The sequence below is a fragment of the Ptychodera flava genome, chromosome 15, assembly GCF_041260155.1.
Source record: "Ptychodera flava strain L36383 chromosome 15, AS_Pfla_20210202, whole genome shotgun sequence".
NCBI classification, from domain to species: domain Eukaryota; kingdom Metazoa; phylum Hemichordata; class Enteropneusta; family Ptychoderidae; genus Ptychodera; species Ptychodera flava.
In genome coordinates this window covers 17,644,795-17,665,754 of record NC_091942.1, presented here as the reverse complement: position 1 = coordinate 17,665,754, position 20,960 = coordinate 17,644,795, and the positions used below count along the sequence as shown (strand labels likewise).

Genomic DNA, 20,960 nt, shown 5'->3' with positions numbered 1-20,960 from the left:
TGTCAAAGTCAAAAGTACAAAACGAAGACCCTTGATATCTCCGGTATTTAAGGACTATTCATTGTCGGTATTGGTTTATTTTGTGACGAATAGTGGGAGGAAGTCAATTCCGTACCAAAAACAAAATTTGGACGTATATTTTTGGAGTAATTTAAGAAAAACCTACTAATTTTGGGCCTTTTTCAAGTCCAAATGTACAAACGAAGACCCTGGCATATCTCTCCTAAAAATCGTCCATTTTTCGTCGGGATTATTTCAATTGGTCAAGGAGAGAGTTATTCATCCACAACTATAGCAAAAATGGCCATATGAAACATTAAAACCTAAAATAGTTGCATTTATTTGAAAATCGGAATCCTAAACTAATGCCAGCGGCAAGTACCGTATACGAGTCTGTCAAAGTCAAAAGTACAAAACGAAGACCCTTGATATCTCCGGTATTTAAGGACTATTCATTGTCGGTATTGGTTTATTTTGTGACGAATAGTGGGAGGAAGTCAATTCCGTACCAAAAACAAATTTGGACGTATATTTTTGGAGTAATTTAAGAAAAACCTACTAATTTTGGGCTTTTTCAAGTCCAAATGTACAAAACGAAGACCCTGGCATATCTCTCCTAAAAATCGTCCATTTTTCGTCGGGATTATTTCATTTGGTCAGGGAGAGAGTTATTCATCCACAACTATATCAAAAATGGCCATATGAAACATTAAAACCTAAACTAGTTACGTTTATTTAAGAATCGGAATCAGAACGAACGCCGGCGGCTTACCGTATCTGTCAAAGTCAAAAGTAAAAACGAAGACCCTTGATATCTCCGGTATTTAAGGACTATTCATTGTTGGTATTGGTTTATTTTGTGACGAATAGTGGGAGGAAGTCAATTCCGTACCAAAACAAAATTTGGACGTATATTTTTGGAGTAATTTAAGAAAAACCTACTAATTTTTGGCCTTTTTCAAGTCCAAATGTACAAAACGAAGACCCTGGCATATCTCTCGTAAAAATCGTCCATTTTTCGTCGGGATTATTTCATTTGGTCAAGGAGAGAGTTATTCATCCACAACTATAGCAAAAATGGCTATATGAAACATTAACACTTAAAGTAGTTGCGCCTATTTGAGAATTACAATCCGAAACCAATACTAGCGGCTTGCCGTATCTGTCAAAGTCAAAAGTACAAATCAAAGAACTGTGATATTTCCGTATTTAAGGGCCATATTTCGCCGTATTTCGGTTGAACTTCGTGTATTGTGTTTGAAATGTTAGCCGCCATCGTTATCAAGTCGCGCAGGCGAGTGTTTCAGTTTGATTCCGATGCGATGGTAATTTGGCGTGTATTATGTCTGAAACAGCGTAATTACTGCGTACTAAATAATATAACGTTCGATCCGTCCTTGCCGGTTAGAGTGCATCGTGCCTTTAATCCAAATTCAGGGGTCTTCGGTCTTCGGTCTTCGATCTTCGGTCTTCGGTCTTCGATCTTCGGTCTTCGTTTTGTATACCCCCCAAGCTTAATACACATTATGTTCGAGAATTTAAAGGCCGATGGAAACACCATTCTTCCAGGACCTAATATTATGAGCGATGATTTTTTGCACTCCTTGCGAACATTGGATCCAGGTGGGTACTTTGTTCCTCATGTACGGAAGATCTGTGATTTTAATACCGCGCCATGTTTGAAATTGCGACGTCTGCAGTGGTGTGTACGTGTATATACAGCTGGAGGGGAAACCTTGTCAACAATCGCTTCTTCGCGGCTGTTCACATGTTGGACTGGAATGCCCATCGTCTATTCACATGTACGATTTTTACAGCTCCGCTGTTAGCGACGCGGAGCTTATCAAATAGGCTGATTTTCCGTCGTCGTTCGCCCGTTGTCCGTCAACACAAATGCCTTCTCCTCTGAAACCGCGGGTCCGATTGCTTTGAAATTTGATTAAATTTTGCAGTTCGCTTGGGTTGACCTCCACCATATTTCTATATTTACCAAACATTTTAGTAATTTTCTAACAGTAAGACTTATATGTGAGGATAAGATTACAACAAAAAAATCAATATGTCACCAGATTAATTTGGCAGCTAGAAGGATTTGAAATACACCCACTTTATCCCATTCGAATGACAGAAATTATGATATTAACTTTCAGTTCCTTTCTTGAAATGCTGCACTTGTTGTATTTACATGTGAACCGTATTGAATAATAAATGAAAGTTTTAGTTATTTTTCTACTGAGAATATGCATAAGAATTAAGATTATAAATTATCACTTCTAAGGCCTTCCAAAGCAACAGTTAAAGCTGTTGCAAACCTAAATGTAATGACCACGCCTTATCCATATTTTGTAGCATTATCAAGATTTCCAATCCAACAATATTGTTTATTTTAACATAAATTATTGTTCGGATATTGCACATTTTATGCATGAAATAAAAAAAATTGGGGTCACCAGCCTATTTACAAGGCTAAAACGTTTAACATCATCCCCTCCCCATATGTGAACTGGGGAAAATCACAATTTGATGAGAAATATGTCGTTTTCAAATTATTTTGTTGGGATTTTTAAATTCTTTGTAATTATATCGAAATTAAAACATTTAAAACTTACAACTCGAAGGTAATATAATGATCATTCAATCATCACTAACAACGTACGCTTTCATGCTAAAAGCTCTTACAGTAAGTTGTATAAAGATAGGTTTCCATCAAAACCAAGGAGTAATTGTTTTTCAGCGAGTACGGTCCCGTACAGTGGACGCACGTGTCGTAGTGTGCGCGTTCAATAGTTTGCCACTACGATGAGGTAGCAAGTGACTCAATCACCCTTAAAATAATGATAAAAAATCAACCTAAGGGACCGTTCAGTTTTTACGGCCGGGGGGCCCGGCAAAATCCAGGGGGGTCATCGTAATTTTGGAATCTGCAAAGGGGGGGTCATCGCTTTTTCACTGGTAGGAAAGGGGGGGTCACCACATTTTCAAAAACATAATACCAACAATAAAGTTCACTTTATGCCATGGCCATGATCGACCCTCTTTACCGGCGGGCCGCCTTTGGCGGCCCACTACAATAAATATACATTATGTATTACCCATGACCCTCTTAACGGGCAGACGCCTTTGGCGGCCCACTCCAATTAGGTTTACTTCATGCGATGGCCATGATCAACCCTCTTTACCGGCGGGCCGCCTGTGGCGGCCCACTACAATAAATTGACTTTATGTAATACCTAACGGCAATGTTAATGACCGCACGCCTTCAGCAGCCCTGTCCAGTAAAGTTTACTTTATGCAATAGCCATGATCGACCCTCTTTACCGGCGGGCCACCTTTGGTGGCCCACTAGAATAAAGTTGACTTTACGTAATGGCCCATGACCCTCTTAACCGGAGGGCTGCCTTTGGCGAACCACTCCAATAAAGTTTACTTTATACAATGTCCATGGACATAAGCTGTCCATGGAAATGAAGTTAAAAATTGCCTTACAGTCGTCCTAATTAACAGACGTTTCAATGGATGTGGCTGAGAAGTTTGTGCACTGGCATCTCTGCTACACGAATAAAGAGTGCCGCGTACCGGAGTTCAAATCCAAACCATGCGGGTAAATTTGACATATGGGTTTTGGTTATTTTTCAGGGGGGGGGGGGTCATCAAATTTTTTCATCTGACAAAGGGGGGGTCATCTTTTTTTCACGAAAAATGCAGGGGGGTCTATATTTTTTCGAACACCGGCGACAAAATTTTGCCGCCCCCCCAGGCCGTAAAAACTGAACGCTCCCTAAAAGAGACAAGTATCAGTCTAAAAGACAAAACTCTCCAAAAATGATGGTCGTAGGGTTGTGGACCAACAGCGCGTATTATACGTAGAAGAAATTTTTTGCACATATTTTTCTGATGGCAATGCGTTTTTGACTCTACGCAAAATGCTGACGTCCATTATCAGCTCTATTTTGATGACAAAATGGCATTTGGCCCTCCAACCAAGATTGCATCAGAGTTAATAATAGGCACAGTACAGCTTGAAATCGGAACATGCTGCGTGATTTTGCTTTGTGACATTTCGACCCACCAATGACTGACTACCCATGTGGTATTTGAACATAATGACCATTGGTCATTCTGTTATTTGGTTTGGTTGGCTTGAGTTGACGTCGAACTGTGAAAATTTCCCGTAAACAACAATAAGTCAAAAACTGCTGAACAGACTGCATTGATATTTGGTGCAGATGTTAAGACCATGTTCAAGGTTCTAATTTATTAAAATGGTGCCAAACGGATCAGGGGTTAGATAGATATGGGAAATTGTTGACCCCTCTTTTAACAAATTGATAGTAGGGGCCTTTTCATGTATGTACTTTTGGAAGATACAACTATCCTGCATTTTGGACTGTTTTATGACTTTTGGAACAGAAATGTATGTAAGATGAATGCTAGAAACATGAAGGATCCACGGAATGGAAGTATCAGAGATTTTCATGCTCTTTTGGGCATCAAAGGCGATAAAAAAAACCATAAGCTTATTTCATATTTTAGATTCTCACAATTTAGATGTCCCTGGGCATTTGTCATTAGGCATTTGTCATATATGACTTAGTCATATGACTAACTACTTGACCTATTTATAGGCGCATCGATTTAAAGACAAGATCGTTCTGTGTACATTATAAATGGATTTTCTAGTACCGTAAACCGAACATGATATAGTGGCAGAGATTTGTAAATCGTTCAAACATGGTCTGTTTAGCCTGGAAATACGATTTGTCTGTGACTTCAGTTCACTACTCGCTGGTAATGGTGATGCTTTGAAAGTGGACTGACCCACGCTACACGGACCTATGTTTCAAGTAAACATCCTTGAGTCAATATACAGACTTTGACATTCACATTCACATTACACAGATTCAGTATGACGTCACATGTTACAGTCTTTACTGTTAGACAATGAAGTTACTAGTTAGCTCACGTGTTCACACACGTGGGCTACTGTCGCAGGGATGTCGGTCTGTCTGTGCGCCCGATATCTCATCAGATCACAATTAAACCTGGTACATAGATTCAGTTTGCAAATGGCAAGAACTGATTAGATTTTGCTGGGTGTGGCTTGCTTACTTTTTGCTCATTTGCATAATTAATGATTTTAGAAAAAACGGATATACATTGGGAACAACTGCATACAATTTGATGAGATTTGCTACGAATGTTGATCACACCAAGATATATCAGCCGTGAAAGGAATTAAGGGGTGACGTGAAAGAAAATTGCTGATTTGCATATTTAATGAACTTTCCTAATTAGGGATGTATACCTGATTTGACTTGATCAAAATTAACAAAACTTGGCACGTATATTGAAGATACTATAATTTAACATTATTGAAAGTCATTAAGCATTTTAACTTTAGCCAATTCCTACTTTGCATATTTAATGAACTTTCCTAATTAGGGATATACATCTGAATTTGCTGTACCAAAGTTGACGAAACTTGCTGTATATACAGAAGATACTATGATATTCTTAATATTCTTAAAATGCACTAAGCATTTTCACTTCAGCCAATTCCTTATTCGCATATCAAATGAATTTTTGAAATTAGAGATATATATTTGAATTGACTTGACCAAATTCATTGAAATTTGCTATGTACATCCAAGATACTATGATAAAACATTATTGAAAGTAAGACGGCATTTTTACTTCTGCCAATTCCTTACTTGCATATCTAATGAATTGTCCTAATTACGGATATATTGTGAGAGAAATGAGATTGAAAATGAGTATCATTTTGTCCTACTTTGCCCCTTTTTTGACAACATAAGAAATAAATACATTCCACCGTTTTACTTCAATCCACCATCTGAAAGAAAATTTTATTTTTTAATGTCTTCAGACGACACTTCTACACTACAGCGTTTAACAGCATTTGTATTTCATGCGATGACATTAAGAAAAGAGATATATGATAGCTAAATTATTAAGTACTTTGTCAGATTGTTTTTTCCTGTCAGTTTTTGTTAGTTCAATTTATTGCGAAGTGTATTGGGCCGATGGCCTAGAATCACATTATAAAGACCACACTAACACCTAACAATTACGGATATATATATATATATATATATATATATATATATATATATATATATATATATATATATATATATATATATATATATATATATATATCTGAATTGACTTGATCAATGTTGATGAACGCTTGCTATGTACATTAAAGACACTATGATACAATACTATTGAAAGTGATTACGCATTTTCAATTAAGCCAATTCCTAATTTGCATAATTAATGAACTTCCTTAATAAGGGATATACATCTGAATTAACTTGACCAAAGTTCATGAAACTTGATATGTACACTGAAGATACTATCATACAACATTGAAAGTCATTAAGCATTTTCACCTCATTTAATTACTAATTTGCATATTTAATGAACTTTTACTATGATACTGTGTTGCAGCCAGGACGCGCCCTTGCGTAAATGTCCAAAAATCAGTGCCCTTGTCCCGCATTCTCGCGTCCTGCGGGTCACCTCGGGCGCACTCATCACAGGCGTTCTGTTGAGTGGGTAGTTTGTAAAAGTGTAGTTTATCTTACGTTCCGATGTTCTGTTCTGTAACCTTATCACCATAAGGCTACAGATTAGAACATCGGAACGTAGGATAAACTACACTTTTACAAACTACCCACTCAACAGAACGCCTGTGGCACTCATGACTTGACTGTGTTTGGTGTCACGTCTGCAAGTAATGACACAACACAAATTCCTTTGCAAATTATCTTATATTATATATAGTACGTACTTTTAGAGCTGTGATTAGAATTAATTAAACGGTCGCACTTGATATGATAACTTGCTTGTAGTCTGACTGACCAGAGCTTGATCTGATTGACGGCAAATAGGGTATAGTGCTACTATTACTTGCCTGAAATTCAAGCACAGCGGTTCACTTAGAGGCCATCCCATACAAAAGTTGTGTAGTTAACCCCAAGTCACTAGTTGCGGCAAATTCCCCACTGTACTGCTCTCTACCTAGCGACTAAGTGATGAAGGACGTAACACATAGCAACACGGTCCCTGTAGCTCGGATTTTGTTTCGTAAAACTAATTTGTTCCATATTATAGTGATGCAAAATTTGATTGACAACTGACGCATGTTGTCCCCAAAATGTGCGAAATGTCCCCTTAAATAAACCGTAGTGGGACACAGTGTCCCTCGGTATAAAATTTCTGGCTGCAACACTGATGATACATCACTATTAAAAGTCATTGAACATTTTTACTCCTGGTAATTCCCAATTTGGACATTTATTGAACTTTCCTAATTAGGGATACATACCAAGATTTACTTCAAACTCAGCAAAACATGCTATGTACTTTGATTAATATACCTGGTTAAAATAATATTGAACGTCATTTCGCATTTTCATGTAAACTAATTTATAATTTGCATATATCTAATGAGCTTTCACAGCTCGGCATAAATAGCTTAAAGGACTTGACCAAAGGCAATTACACTTGCTATATTAAGTGGTGATGCAATGACAGCAGTCAAAGAACTCTAATATTTTTATATCAGCTAATTACATATTTGTGTACTTAATGACCTTTAAAAATTAATCTGTGGTGAATATGTTCATTATGTTGATCATAACACTTTCAATGAAGTTGCAAACATGTGGCAAAGCTTCACATTTACATATAACTGCAATATAATGAAACACGTGAGCATTTTCAGTTCATATCTGGTTTTATGTAAGTCATCAAGCTAGCATGAGCGACACAGAGCATCTATCTCTGTGTTCTCACAGGAAATTACAGGTAACAAAATATTAAGTTTCTGTCCTTTAAATTGAAGATATAACCTCTCATTAATGGATTGCTCTCAATTGATCTGAAACACAGTTATTGTCCTTTAGCAACAACTCTATAGCAAGATTATGTAAAGTTCATGAACTTACACAAGGTATGAGACAAAAAGATGACCATGACTTTGCTGCCATACTTGATCGTCTTGGCAAAGGCACTCACACCAAGAAAGATATCCTGATATTGCACACTAAGTCATTAAAACAATCAGTGTAAAAAGACATTTGCAGGATCATGTCAATTATTGCTTATTAGTCCCCACGGACACCGTCCGGAGGGACTTATACGTTTGGTCATGTCCGTGCGTCTGTGCGTGCGTGCGTGCATGTGTCCGTCCGTCCGTTCACGCAGATATCTCAGAGATGCCTGGAGCGATTTCATTCAAACTTGGTACAATGATTACTTCATATGTCATACAGATGTACATCGATTTGTTTTCTGATACGATCCAATATGGCCGCCAGGCAGCTATTTTATTACGATTTTTTATCTCATATTTGGTATTTATATAAATACCAAAAAGAGCTTATATGGTGAGTCGATGGCGTCTGTATGTCTGTATGTATGTGTGTATGTATGTGCGGATGTATGTCCGTCACACGCAAAGGCTCCCATACCGCCAAAGCTACCATCTCAGTATTTGGTGTACAGGTAGATGTAGGTTGAAATGTGACGTTGTTCAAATGAACATGTCAGTGTCAAAAATATGCAAACGGGGAAAGAAAAGGGGGAAATCCTGCAAATTGCGGTATTAATTACTAATTGACTCATTTAATGACCTTTTGTAATTGGGATGGCAGCCTACATTGGTTTTATGTTTTCACCACCATAGAACTCATTCTTGGCCATTGAGCGCCATCTGTATCGTAGTATTTTTATCACAGACCTAATTAATGAAGGGGACTCTATCCTCTCTGAGGACTTATAACTAAAGTACCCATTAACAAGTGGGGACTGTGTCATCAAAGATGACTTGTTTCCTGTGGCCTATCTTCAGGCAATCTGCACTACAGTGTCATGTTAATGAAAAGGTTGTTTCCATAATCTACTAAAATTTAAGCTATATAATAGCACTATAAATCCAGATTTTCTGCTCTGTATATAGATGTTGTTTTCACACAAAGCAAACTGTATTAAGAGACTCTTAGCCATGTTTAATCAACATTTTACATAGAACAACCAAACATGATATACACTTACAATATACACAATATCATCAATATCATACGTGTACACAAAATTCAAACAACCGAGATATGAACGATGTGTGGAGTTGCTATCCTTTTACAACAAAATTTTTGTCGTCTTTGGTCATTTGATTACAGAATAAAGTAATCCGGTTACTTTGAAATGTGATTTTGGAATTTCTTAGTGCATTCACATAGTGTGTAAAAACTATGTGAAAATAGTGTATTTTGGGTGATTTTTATCATTAATTATGTTTAATGTTGTGTAGGTTAACCCTTTGAGTGTTGTAACTTTTCCTGCCCAATAGTGCAACTTTTAACTAGGTTTTAGCTCATATTTGGTTTTGTATATAAATACCAAAAAGAGATGAGTCGGTGGCGTCTGTATGTCTGTATAGTTGTGGGTATGTATGTGCGGATGTATGTCCGTCACACACAAAGGCTCCCATACCGCCAGAGCTACCATCTCAGTATTTGGTGTACAGGTAGATGCAGGGATTGAGATGTGAATTTGTTCAAATGAACACATTAGTGTCAAAAATGTGCAAATGAGGTAAGAAAAAGTGGAATCCTGCAAATGTGCAGGAGTGATGGCATGCCAGTAAGAAACAGGCCAACTCCTGATCTTGAGTCATTTCCTGTCATTGTTTATGAACTGTTACATATTAACAGACGTGCTGAAACCATAGACAGTAGAGGGGGGAAAGACCGTCTATACTCAAACTAAGAGGGGCTTGTTTCTGCTATGCACGTTGCTAAAGTTGACCTCCAGTACCTAAAGTTTCAGACCTTAATTACTTTTGTCATTCTTGTTTTTCTGGTTTAAATATTTCTTGTTGTTTTTCTGGTTGTACTGTGCAGAAATCATTGTCATAACATCAACGTAGAATTTTCCTCCACTGAACAGATAGAAACAACATTTATTGTTGATCATTGCTAACCCATACTGGTATATACCAATTCTGATCAAATTTGAGCGACACCGCATAATTGCGGTATTTTTATGAATTTTTTGCAATTGTTTTGATAATTTTTGACTCAATGGACGTCACATTTTGTTGATATACTTTTGTCAAAATTTAGGCAAAAAAAAGATAAATAATGGACTGTGGAGTATTTTTATAAGGTTGACAAAATTGACATTGGCACCCAAAGGTTAAAATAATAGTTACTTTTTAATCAGGTGTCCTGCAGCTCTTAGCTGTGTTTACACAAAAGATTCCTTCCTGACAGTTATGTAAACAATTTGCATTATAGATAAATTTGTCATTTCAAATGAAGAAATCTTGGCAAATGAAGAAAGTTTTGGGCAATTTTTTAAGCACAATCTAGCATAGAAATACTTAAATACACCTTCTAAAGTAATAAGTAGATTCGTGGCTTGGAATACCCAGACTTTATATATATTTACAAGCCGTTTTCATATTACAGAAGTAGTATTTACTCATTCTGATCAAATGTAAGCGTAACGGTCTTATTGACGTTATTTTTTTTAGGTGATGAACCAGTCATAAAATTTGCCAGTACAATACTTAAAACTCTGAGGAGATCTAATACACATCCAGTTAAAAGTGAAGAGGACATGGATATTCTCAAAGTATGTATAATGCCATTAAATGTATTACAGTATCAAATGTAATAAAATTGAAAGCTAATTTACATAACGATACATGTAATTGTTATGGTAATGGTTTCTATTGTTGACCACAAATGATTAGTAGAAGCCACAACACAATAATACTCTTGCCAGAACACTGAATGATTGTCCAGTTGCCAGGCTCAGTGACTGACATTCTGACCCCCGATCTTGCGAAATCTGCAGCGTCACCACACAACAGAAGCTCAAAATCCTTGCACTTCCCGACAAGTCAAAATTGGTTTACTTCAGTTGATCAAATATAGGAACTTAAAGGACAAATCAATTTCTTGTCGTGGAACCTTAAAGTGTTGACTTAATTGACTTATTAATAAGTCAATGCAGTCAAAACTTTAAGGTTCCAAGACAAGAAATTGACCTTTTTAAGCCAACAAATCTCTAGTGGTTAATAAGCTCAGAACCTCCGTAAATTATATATTTTGGAAAGCCTAGATATAGGGGAACATTTTGGTAACCATAATATCACTATTGTCTACATAACTATCACGTGACAGGTAATTTGCGTCACTTTTAAAAATTGGTTTTCCCTACGTTTTGTTTCAATCCTTTTGAGATATGTGGCCAAAATATGTTTGAGTACAAGCTATCCTAAGGATCTTCCAAAGTTTGTCTCAGAATGTTTTAAAACCTTTTTAAACAATTTTATGCCAGAAAAACTTGATTTATTTGAAATTGTGCTCCAAAAGCAACTAAGCAATATACAAAATATTCTGAGACACACTTTAAAGGAATGTTGTTACAGCTTGCATTCCAGCAAGTTTGGGTGAGATATTTTGAAGTATTAAGACAAAACATAGGTGAAACCGATTTTTGAAAGGTTTATGCACATTACCAGTCATGTGATAGTTATGTATACAATGGTGACTCTGTGGTTACGAAAAATTACAGAAATAGTCCTCAGTATTGATTTGAAATTTGGTTTTGAAAGGAACAATTGTAATTTTTTTCTTAATTTGCTGTTCTTGGTAAAATATATCTGTGCAACAACCACTTCCAATGCTTGTTTGAAATTTGGCATGGAGGTTCCAATGATTATTCCCATTGCACAAATTAATAAATATGTGAAAAGATTTTCTAATATTTGGAGATTTTATACCTACAGGAACTTAGAGTACATAATGTGGTGATTTAATAAGCATTTGACATGGTAAACTGTATTGGTGTTGAAATTCAGCCCCAAAATACCATATATCAGAAAGCAAAGCTTAAGGATAAAGCTTAAAGCTTAAGGTGCTTTTTTGCAGGTTTGGTCTCCAACAAATATATTTCAAAATATTTCTATGTTTAAGTGTATCAAGGTTGTAAATAGTTAACACTCTTCCTGCCGTGCCATCTGGTCATTGTTTCTGTTATGCAAACATGATTGTACATTTTAGCTCATATTTGGTATGTATATAAATACCAAAAAGAGCTTATATGGTGAGTCGGTGGCATCTGTATGTATGTATGTATGTATGTATGTATGTATGTATGTATGTATGTATGTATGTATGTATGTATGTATGTATGTGCGGATGTATGTCTGTCGCACGCAAAAGCTCTCAAACTGCCGCACCTACCATCACAGTATTTGGTGTACAGGTAGACCCAGGGGTTGAGATGTTACGTTGTTCAAATGAACATGTCAGTGTCAAAAATATGCAAATGAGGTAAGAAAAAGGGGAAATCCTGCAAATTTAATGTGCGGGAGTGGAGGCATTAACTGAAACAGCCCACACATCTGAGTTGGAGATTCAATGTACTGTATAGACAGTTGTATGTCATGAACTTGTCAGAACTTGGATAGTTCAACAGGCAGAACGGTGTTCTGGACTTCATGTCTATGATTTCATCCTGTGGATAAAGCATATTCCAATGCAGAAAGTGTAGGGAAACCACAAAAACAAAAGTTCTGAAAAAATATCCAAAAGATACAGTTTATGGAACTTTAAGCCAAATCAATGAAAATTTGTTGAATTTGTCTAATGGATGGGTGAAACTACGCTGCTGTCAGTGATTAGGTCCATTATCTTTCTGAGTCTTTTCATAAATATCCCTATCTGTATACTTTCTTCCTTGCAGGAATGCCTGATAACAACTGCTGAAAAGTTTGACGACGTAATTCCTTGCATGATACAGGGGGGTATCATACGCTTGTTGACAAGAACCCATAGAGCGTACATCAGCAATCAGATGTCTGAATGTTTACTTGATGAGCTTATCCATGACATACTTGCTATCGTTCTTGATGTAAGAAAGACAAGGAATTACTTTAAAATTAGGTAAGACAATGAAATGAAGCTATGCAAAAGGCTTTCAAATGCTGACAAAGTAAAGAGCCAACTTTTGCACGAACAAGTTACAATTTCCAAGAAAGTAAAGCAACAACAAAGCATGACTGGCATATATACATACAACAATGGGAGCTAAAAATCTCTTATAGACTATTGTCAGAGGTATGAATGTCGTGGTCAACACATAGACCTACCTTTAGTGAACTTTCACTGTAGTATTAGGTTATTCACAAAAGCAAGCACTATTAATTTATCAAGCCCGTGCCAAATGCTTTGGTTAGAATAGCCATACTCCCTCATGATGATATTCTGGTAACAACATGGAACTCAGAAAGTACATTTTCACCTGTTGTATGGTGGTATGTGGATATGTAGATAAAAGAGACTGTAAAAGAACAGCAAACAGATTCGTGAAGTGCCATATACAGCCTACCTATGGTTAAATACCTTCAATATCTACTCTAGGGTTATGGGAATGTTTAATTGTCGACGAGTTGTAATCACCACAGTAATTAACATGCTCATATTGCTTTGTAGATTCCGCGGAGCAACTCGTCAAGCTTTTAAAGTTTGCGGAGTGGACATGATATCACATACAAATGTCTCTGTGAATTATTTGGGTGCTTTAAATGAAGAGCTTGATATTCCTGTTGTTTTAAGTGAGGTATGTTGTGCTTTTATTGTTTCTGTTTTTAGTGTCCGTCATGGGGGCTGGATATTTTACCACTGTCTGTGTGTATCTGTCTGTGTCATCAATATCTTAAGAACAGTTGATCTGATCTGTATCAAATTTGGTGGCCCAGGTCCTGTTTGACAGTGTCAAGAAGCGATTAAAATTGGGGGATGTGGCTCGCACATCATGAATTAACTTATCAATGATCAGATTTTTAGCTCACATTTGGTATACCATTAATAATAGTTTATTTCCCTTGCACTGTAGGCCTCCAGCCATATGTACTTGAATTTTCTTATACATCACAGAAAAAGTAGTTACAGAACACAGTCACCTTGAGAATGTAAATGAAATATAGTGAATTTCTCTCAAAAGAGAATAGGAACCATTATTTTCCGATGACAATATAGAAAAAACGAATCAGTTAACCAACTCCTTTCTTTTCTTAAATGCATAAAATAAGTACAAGCTTAACTTTCTTAGGACATTCATATTTTGTGTTGACATAAGTTGTATAAATTTATCTATAGAAGGGTTGACAAGAAATGGAGCAGGTAAGTATTTAACCGTAATGGAGTCATATAACTTACATTGTAATAAAAGTGATATTCGTTTTCGATGCATCCATTTTTACAAATACACAAACTATTTTTACGTGGGGTGTTCTTTCGTTGACCTTGTTCAATATGAATTTAGATAACCTGGTTAAATAACCAAAAGGATGTTAAAGTTGCTTTAAAAAATGGGCTTCATGATGGTGAGCAGGTATGGTTCTATCAGTAGAGCAGTTTTAAAAAGTCTAAAAGATTGTAGCCTTGCTGCTGGATGTTTGCGAGGGTGTCTTTCAATTTATTGAAATTATGACAAAATTGGGAAATTACTATTGTGGAGCAATTTTGTCATTTTTGGTCAAAAAATCTTAAACAGTATTTTCTTTTTAAAACCCCTGGACAGACAGCTTTTATATTTGGTACACAGACGTACAGAGATGACAATAGTTAGATATGTGGAAATTGTCCTGAAATATACAAATTTGTATTTTTAAGACAATATTGTCATTTTTGGTCAAGAAAACATGTTCTCAAAATTACTTGTTTGATAGCTTTGTAATTTGGTATAAAGCCCCGAGGGATGTTATTAGATAAATATTCTGCTCAAAGTGTTGGGAAACCCCCAAATTTTGTATATTTTAGGTAATTTTCTCAGTTTGTTACCTTAAATGACCTACACCAACCCAGGATATGTTGTTAGACAGTTTCGAAGACTGTGAACATAATTCTGTCATATTTGTTATCAATTTGTAGGAAAATTTGATCCAGAAAACAAAGCTGAGGTGATTTTTTTCATTGCGGACCAATTTTTTCAACTTTTCTATGTAAGACATACAAGAACAGATGAGAAATTTGGATCCAGGATAATTCAAGATGTTGTAATCAACGCCCACAGTGGAAGGCATTTCACTATCTGTAACTAACTTAAGTGCTGTTTACATAACACTCATTTCCTGTCATCTGGTCTTATGTAATACCAAGGGGTGGAACATTTGATATTCAGGAGGGGGTAGGGTCTAGAAGATTGATGAGGTAGCATTACTTTTTTACCAGATCCCTTGTACATTTTTTTACCCATTCCCACCTTTTCTTTGTATCAAGCCTTCTGTGTCTATTTTTTGTTGTTGACATTTGCTTATGTATTTAGGATCTGCTTGTCCAATTGCTATAGAAGTTGATATGCATGTTCCTAAAGATGACCTCCAGTACCTAAGTTAGAGATCTTATTTGCTTTTGTCATTCTTGTTTTTCCTGGTTTAAATATATCTCGAATGGACCAATTCAAACCGAATGTGAGCATACTGTCCTTGACGTTATTTTTATATCATCTCCTTGGTTTTACCATTTATTACATTTGTTTGTTATTGCCATTTATTACAGAACGTAACAAAGATCCAGCATTCTAAGTCGGTTTCAACCAAGCAAAGGTCCACTGCATCTACTGGAACCCATGCAAGCCTACTCAAGGACTATCCGTGGCTTAAAGTTGCACCACAAATCACTGGGCAGTGTTTAAGTGTTGCACATAAGTCGCCATTCGAGACAGATGATTTCAAGATAGTCTACCATGTTTCTTTATACGATAAGCATTATATAACTATCACTCGGACACATATTGCAAAGACTACTCTGCAAGCAATGGTCGGTGAATGCCACATGACTGAAGCAGAATCATTGTCTCCTTCATATATGTGTGTAATGAGCATTGATATACTAGAAGCACCTATCCATTTTTTTCAAATCTTATATATGACTTTCACATATTTAATGAAATATGCTGAAGTCCATATACTCAATAATTAACACTTTCACTACATATGAAATCATCCAGTTTATTATTCATAGCGGAAATTCGCAGCAGAAAAAGCCCGAGACAACCTTGCAAATATTCTGAATGTCAAAACATACACATGGTTCGTGGACACACATTTTCAATAGTTGTAATCAAAAATTGCACATAAAAGAATGCAAAATTCAGACAGTTGACACTTTGAGGTCTCATTGTGAAGTACGAAAACGATTTTCAAAAAACCAAAACATGACGGTATACCCAGATGTCGATTGCCATTAACAGATCACCCTGGCACTTAGGCATGTTGCCAATTTTTTAACTTGAAGTTTTTCACATTTAAAAAACTTAAAATCACATCTTTTTGACTTAAGGTTCCAAGACAAGAAATTGACCTTTTTAAGCTAACAATTCTCCAGTGGTCAATAAGCTCAGAACCCTCATAAATTATATATTTTCGGAAAGCCTAGATATAAGAAAACATTTTGGTTATCATAGTGTCACCATTGTTTACATAACTATCACATGACAGGTAATTTGCATAACCTTTCAAAAAGTGGTTTACATTACAGTGAATTATCTTGCCAATAAGGTTTCTTTAACAAAAGAAAATGTGTTTTTCATTAAAATACTGTGGTTATTATTTTCAATTTTCCATCCTGATTGTGTTTTAAATATGATTGGAATTATCACAGTAAAGAAATGATGGGAACATCTGATAAATATTCATCAATTCGGTTTCAAGGAGTGGGGCAAAACTTAAAGAATTAAGTTTTTTATCCGACATCCATCTTTTTAGACGGTCTGTAAGTTAATTAACTCTTTTATGATTGAATTGAATATAATATTTTTTAAAATATCGTGAAACCAATATAAATAGTTATATAGGTACGTCAGATGGTGAATACTTACTAGCATCAATTGAACGTAGATTGTACTTATCATATATTCTTTCTGATTATAATTTTAGCATTTTTTGAGTGAGTTAACGGGGTTATGATTTAGTTATTTGTACATTTCTCTCAGACATTAGATGACGAAAGTTCTATCAAGCACTAAACAGCCTGATCCCTCCTCTAATGTCAAATACCACCTCTCATGCCACCAGAGAAATCATTTCGACTCCCAAATTTCATTTTTCGCTATACTCACTAGCCGTCACTCCGCTGCCTCGCAGTCCACCCGTCTACTTGCTTGAATTACCCGGCCACTTTTAAATATAAGGACAACACTGCCCACTATAAAGTGCTCACTGTGTCGTCAACGATGACCTGTTAGTGGTGGTTTGAAACTGGAACATTTAGAGTACAATTCAGAATAATTTTTGTATTATTTGAGTTTGTATACATTTTTCTCAATTTTTTGCAAACGTGTGCAAATGTACGATTTTCAGTTTAATACAGTGAACAATTTGATAGGCATTACTCTAAAATGTGCACATGTGAATGCTGCAAACGTAATCCAACAGAAGTCAGAGGGATTACAGAGTAAAACGCTTGTTTTTACCTTCTCGTGTCTATTTATAGACAGAGAAGGTATTAGAGTTGAAAACCAGTATGCTGGTGTCAACTACTTCCGTCTGTCAATACTTCCGTCTGTCAAGATCCGTTGACGTTATGCCATTGTGATGGGTCATATCATAAACTGGTGGGGGTGTTCATGGTTCAGGTTGAGGTGTAGGAGAACGATTTTGAGCTGTGACAAAAATCAAAAGGGACTTAGCGGCATAGCCACAGTGTTACATGTAAGCCTTTCTCCAAGGTTCTTAGTTGACTACGATCTATTACAGACTACTGAGCTGACGTTAGGGGTACTCACTTTGTGTTTGCTCACTCTGTGTGCGCTAGTGTTCGGTACTGAGTTGCGTGGATATGCCCTCATGGCCTCACGTGATATGGGCCCGTTGCATAATCTGCAGATGATCATATGCCTCTGAGTCTGAAAACGGTCATTGTGTAAGCCTGTCGGCATTTTCCTTGCATTTTTTCTCATTTAATTTTGCAAAATATCGGCGAGTACCTCAATATTTCAAGAAACCTCTTTCTTCCCAATCGTTTCCTTGAGTTTCAGAGTCATATGAACGAAAATGAGTGAAAGTTTTAGACAGGAAAATCGGACGTCGGCCATGTTCAATGTTTACAGTACAATCAGAAGTTTATGTGGAGGAAATAACTAACAAACACTATTCATGATGCCCGCCCTCTAGAGGCAGACCTTCCTATATGAAGTACAACATTTGATGCTTGTGGAAAGCTTGACCACACATAGGAGCATTTTAACTTTTAGAAAATGACAAATTGAATAAGAAGCTATTCTGAAAATGTCAAATACTGAGAAAAAATGCGCAAATATTCAAAATAAACAGGTTAACTGACTGGTCAGCTATAAAAAGCAATGAAAATGTTTATGATCAAAAGTTTTTGAGATGCGCACATTTTAACAAATACAGAAATTATTAACATTATAAATATAAGACCAAACTATTTTTTCAGGGATGGGACAGGTTGGAAATGAGGGGTGAGAGACAAAGGCACTCCTATTGCTGCATGTTGATGCAGCCACACCATTTCATTTACAGCATACTTATTCACTGTGTTGTGTTCAAGTTCCATATTGTACTGACTGTCATACAAGGATAACATAAGCAAATCAAATCAAATTAGAAAAGGATCAATGCTGTTGTGTGGATTTTGCTGAACTTGGCTGATTTTAATATTTCGCCCTACATATTTGGTATCCAGCAAAGGCATATTTTGATGTAAAGTCAAAATTAACACTACATTGCTGACAATATATGTTACCATTTCTGCATGAACTTTTCTTTTTTAAATTATAGAAAGTACTTCGAACAGATTAACAATTATCGTGATGTCAACCCATGATTTTATATCATAAAGACTGTAATTCTGCCAATTTTTTTTGTTTTTCAGTCATTTTATAAATTTTGCACTGCACAAGATGATTGAACAAATTGCAATGTTTGAATTTGTAAACTCAAAGAATAAAAATCCTTTGGTCACAGATTAAATTATTTTTTGAAAAGAAATTTACTCTTAAACACTTTTAGCATATATTCTTTACACGGTCATGTATTTCAAGGAAAATATGCCGATTAAAAAAAGTAATTTCTTCACTTTCAATTTCTTTTGAATACTATGACAATTATCAGCCATGAGGTTTTACAAACACAAGACCAGATAAGCGTTTTTCATCATTTCCACAGGACTCTTTGGAATATCCCTTAAAAACAGTTAAAAGTGACTTAAAATGATCACTTGGTATACATTTAATTTACAGATGCCAGGTTGTGTATTTCACATGCACTCAGGTCAGTAGGGAAGTGCGTCATTACTATTTTGGACTGTTAATTCTTATTTCTGAATTATTTTACCTTTTTTCCACACTGAACTATCTTTAGGCAGTTTATACTGTAGCTTAGAATTTTTTTTGATTGATGTATTTAATCATCTTTTGGGTTCTTTGGGTCCATATCTCACCTCATGCCCCTACATCATCAACTATTTACCAATAACTCCATGCCAACAACCAATTACCTGACCTGGCCACGCATTAGAGAAGGTACATCGTCATTGACGGTATTTTTGTTTTTGTATTTGATAGTTTTCTTTCAACTGCGTCTTTAGATTTTGGACTTTAGATTTCCTTTACATTTTTGATTTTCGCTTTTGAGTTAGAATCATTTTCATTCTTAAAAATGAAACCCATTTTCATTTCGAGTTGGATTTTTATTTTGTATTTTTTCTCTCGATTGAAAATTTTGTTCCGATTTGCATTTTGATTTTTCTTATTAAAATTAAAGTCACTTTCGTTTGTTTAATTTCGTTTTGATCTATGTTCAGATTTCAAGTTTATTTTTGTTTCAATAAATCACTTTTTATAGTCGTTCAAATTATAGCATTGACGAATCTTCATTTTTAGCTACTATAGACTACAGTCTATTGAAGCTATTTTGATGGGTATCCGTCCGTCGTCAGTCTGTACGTATGTATGTACCAATATGTATGTATGTATGTATGTATGTCCGTTTGTGAGGATGTCCGACCACTCAAATGTCTTTAGAACCTCAGTACTTACAAATTTGATATTTGTTATGTAGATGCAAAATATGACAATGACAAACTATTTTTTTGTTTTTTGATATCGTTGAAAATATGCAAACTAGCTCAAAAAATGTTTTGGTAAAAATCTTCTTCTTCATAACCGCTGGTCAGACAGTTTTGATTTTTGATATACAGGTCCCTAGGTATGACCTTACTTAGATTTGTTCACATTGTGATGAAACAGTCAATTTGAATTTCTAAGGAATTTTTCTGTCATTTTTTATCAAAAAGTTATTTTGACAGCTTTGATATTCGGTAAACAGGTCCCCACGGATGACCTTACTTAGATTTTTTCACATTGTGATGAAATTTGTAAATTTGTTTTTAAGGAATTTTTTGTCATTTTAGTCAAAAACTTATTTCATCAAAAAACAGCTTGTCTTACGGCTTTGATATTTGGAATACAGGTCCTTGGGGATGACCCAACTTAGATTTGTTCACATTGTGATGAAACATGCAAATTTGTATTTTTAGCTCCGCTGTCAGGGACGAGGAGCTCATCTAATAGGTTGATTTTCCGTCATCATCCATCAACAATTGACTTCTCCTCTAAAATCGCAAGTCTGATTGCTTTGCAATTTTACATGCAGTTCACTTGGAGTAGCAGCAGATCTGTCTTTTGCACATCATTAGAGCTCAAATCATTCACAGCGTTAAGTTTAAAAGGTGTATCTCCCTATAACCGATCTCGAAACTAGCATATCATTGTCGTTCATTAAAGGTATTCACCTGTTCCACTTTTGCCACAGTTACCATAGAAAGAGAAAATCTAAGCAATCACAGATTTTAAGCGGGTGTGAGAATGTTAAAACTTTTCGATTTGGT

The 20,960-nt window shown here is 35.8% G+C and overlaps 1 protein-coding gene across 1 annotated transcript; it reads left to right on the top strand.

The window, feature by feature from the left end:
- Nucleotides 1-1,515: 1,515 nt before the first annotated feature.
- LOC139151377 (uncharacterized) lies at nucleotides 1,516-19,796 on the top strand. The gene is made up of 5 exons (XM_070724145.1): nucleotides 1,516-1,623; nucleotides 10,568-10,668; nucleotides 12,790-12,989; nucleotides 13,539-13,665; nucleotides 15,606-19,796. The coding sequence occupies exons 1-5, from the start codon at nucleotides 1,527-1,529 to the stop codon at nucleotides 16,026-16,028; spliced, it is 948 nt and encodes a 315-aa protein (XP_070580246.1). The 5' UTR covers nucleotides 1,516-1,526; the 3' UTR covers nucleotides 16,029-19,796.
- The last annotated feature ends 1,164 nt before the right edge of the window (nucleotides 19,797-20,960 follow it).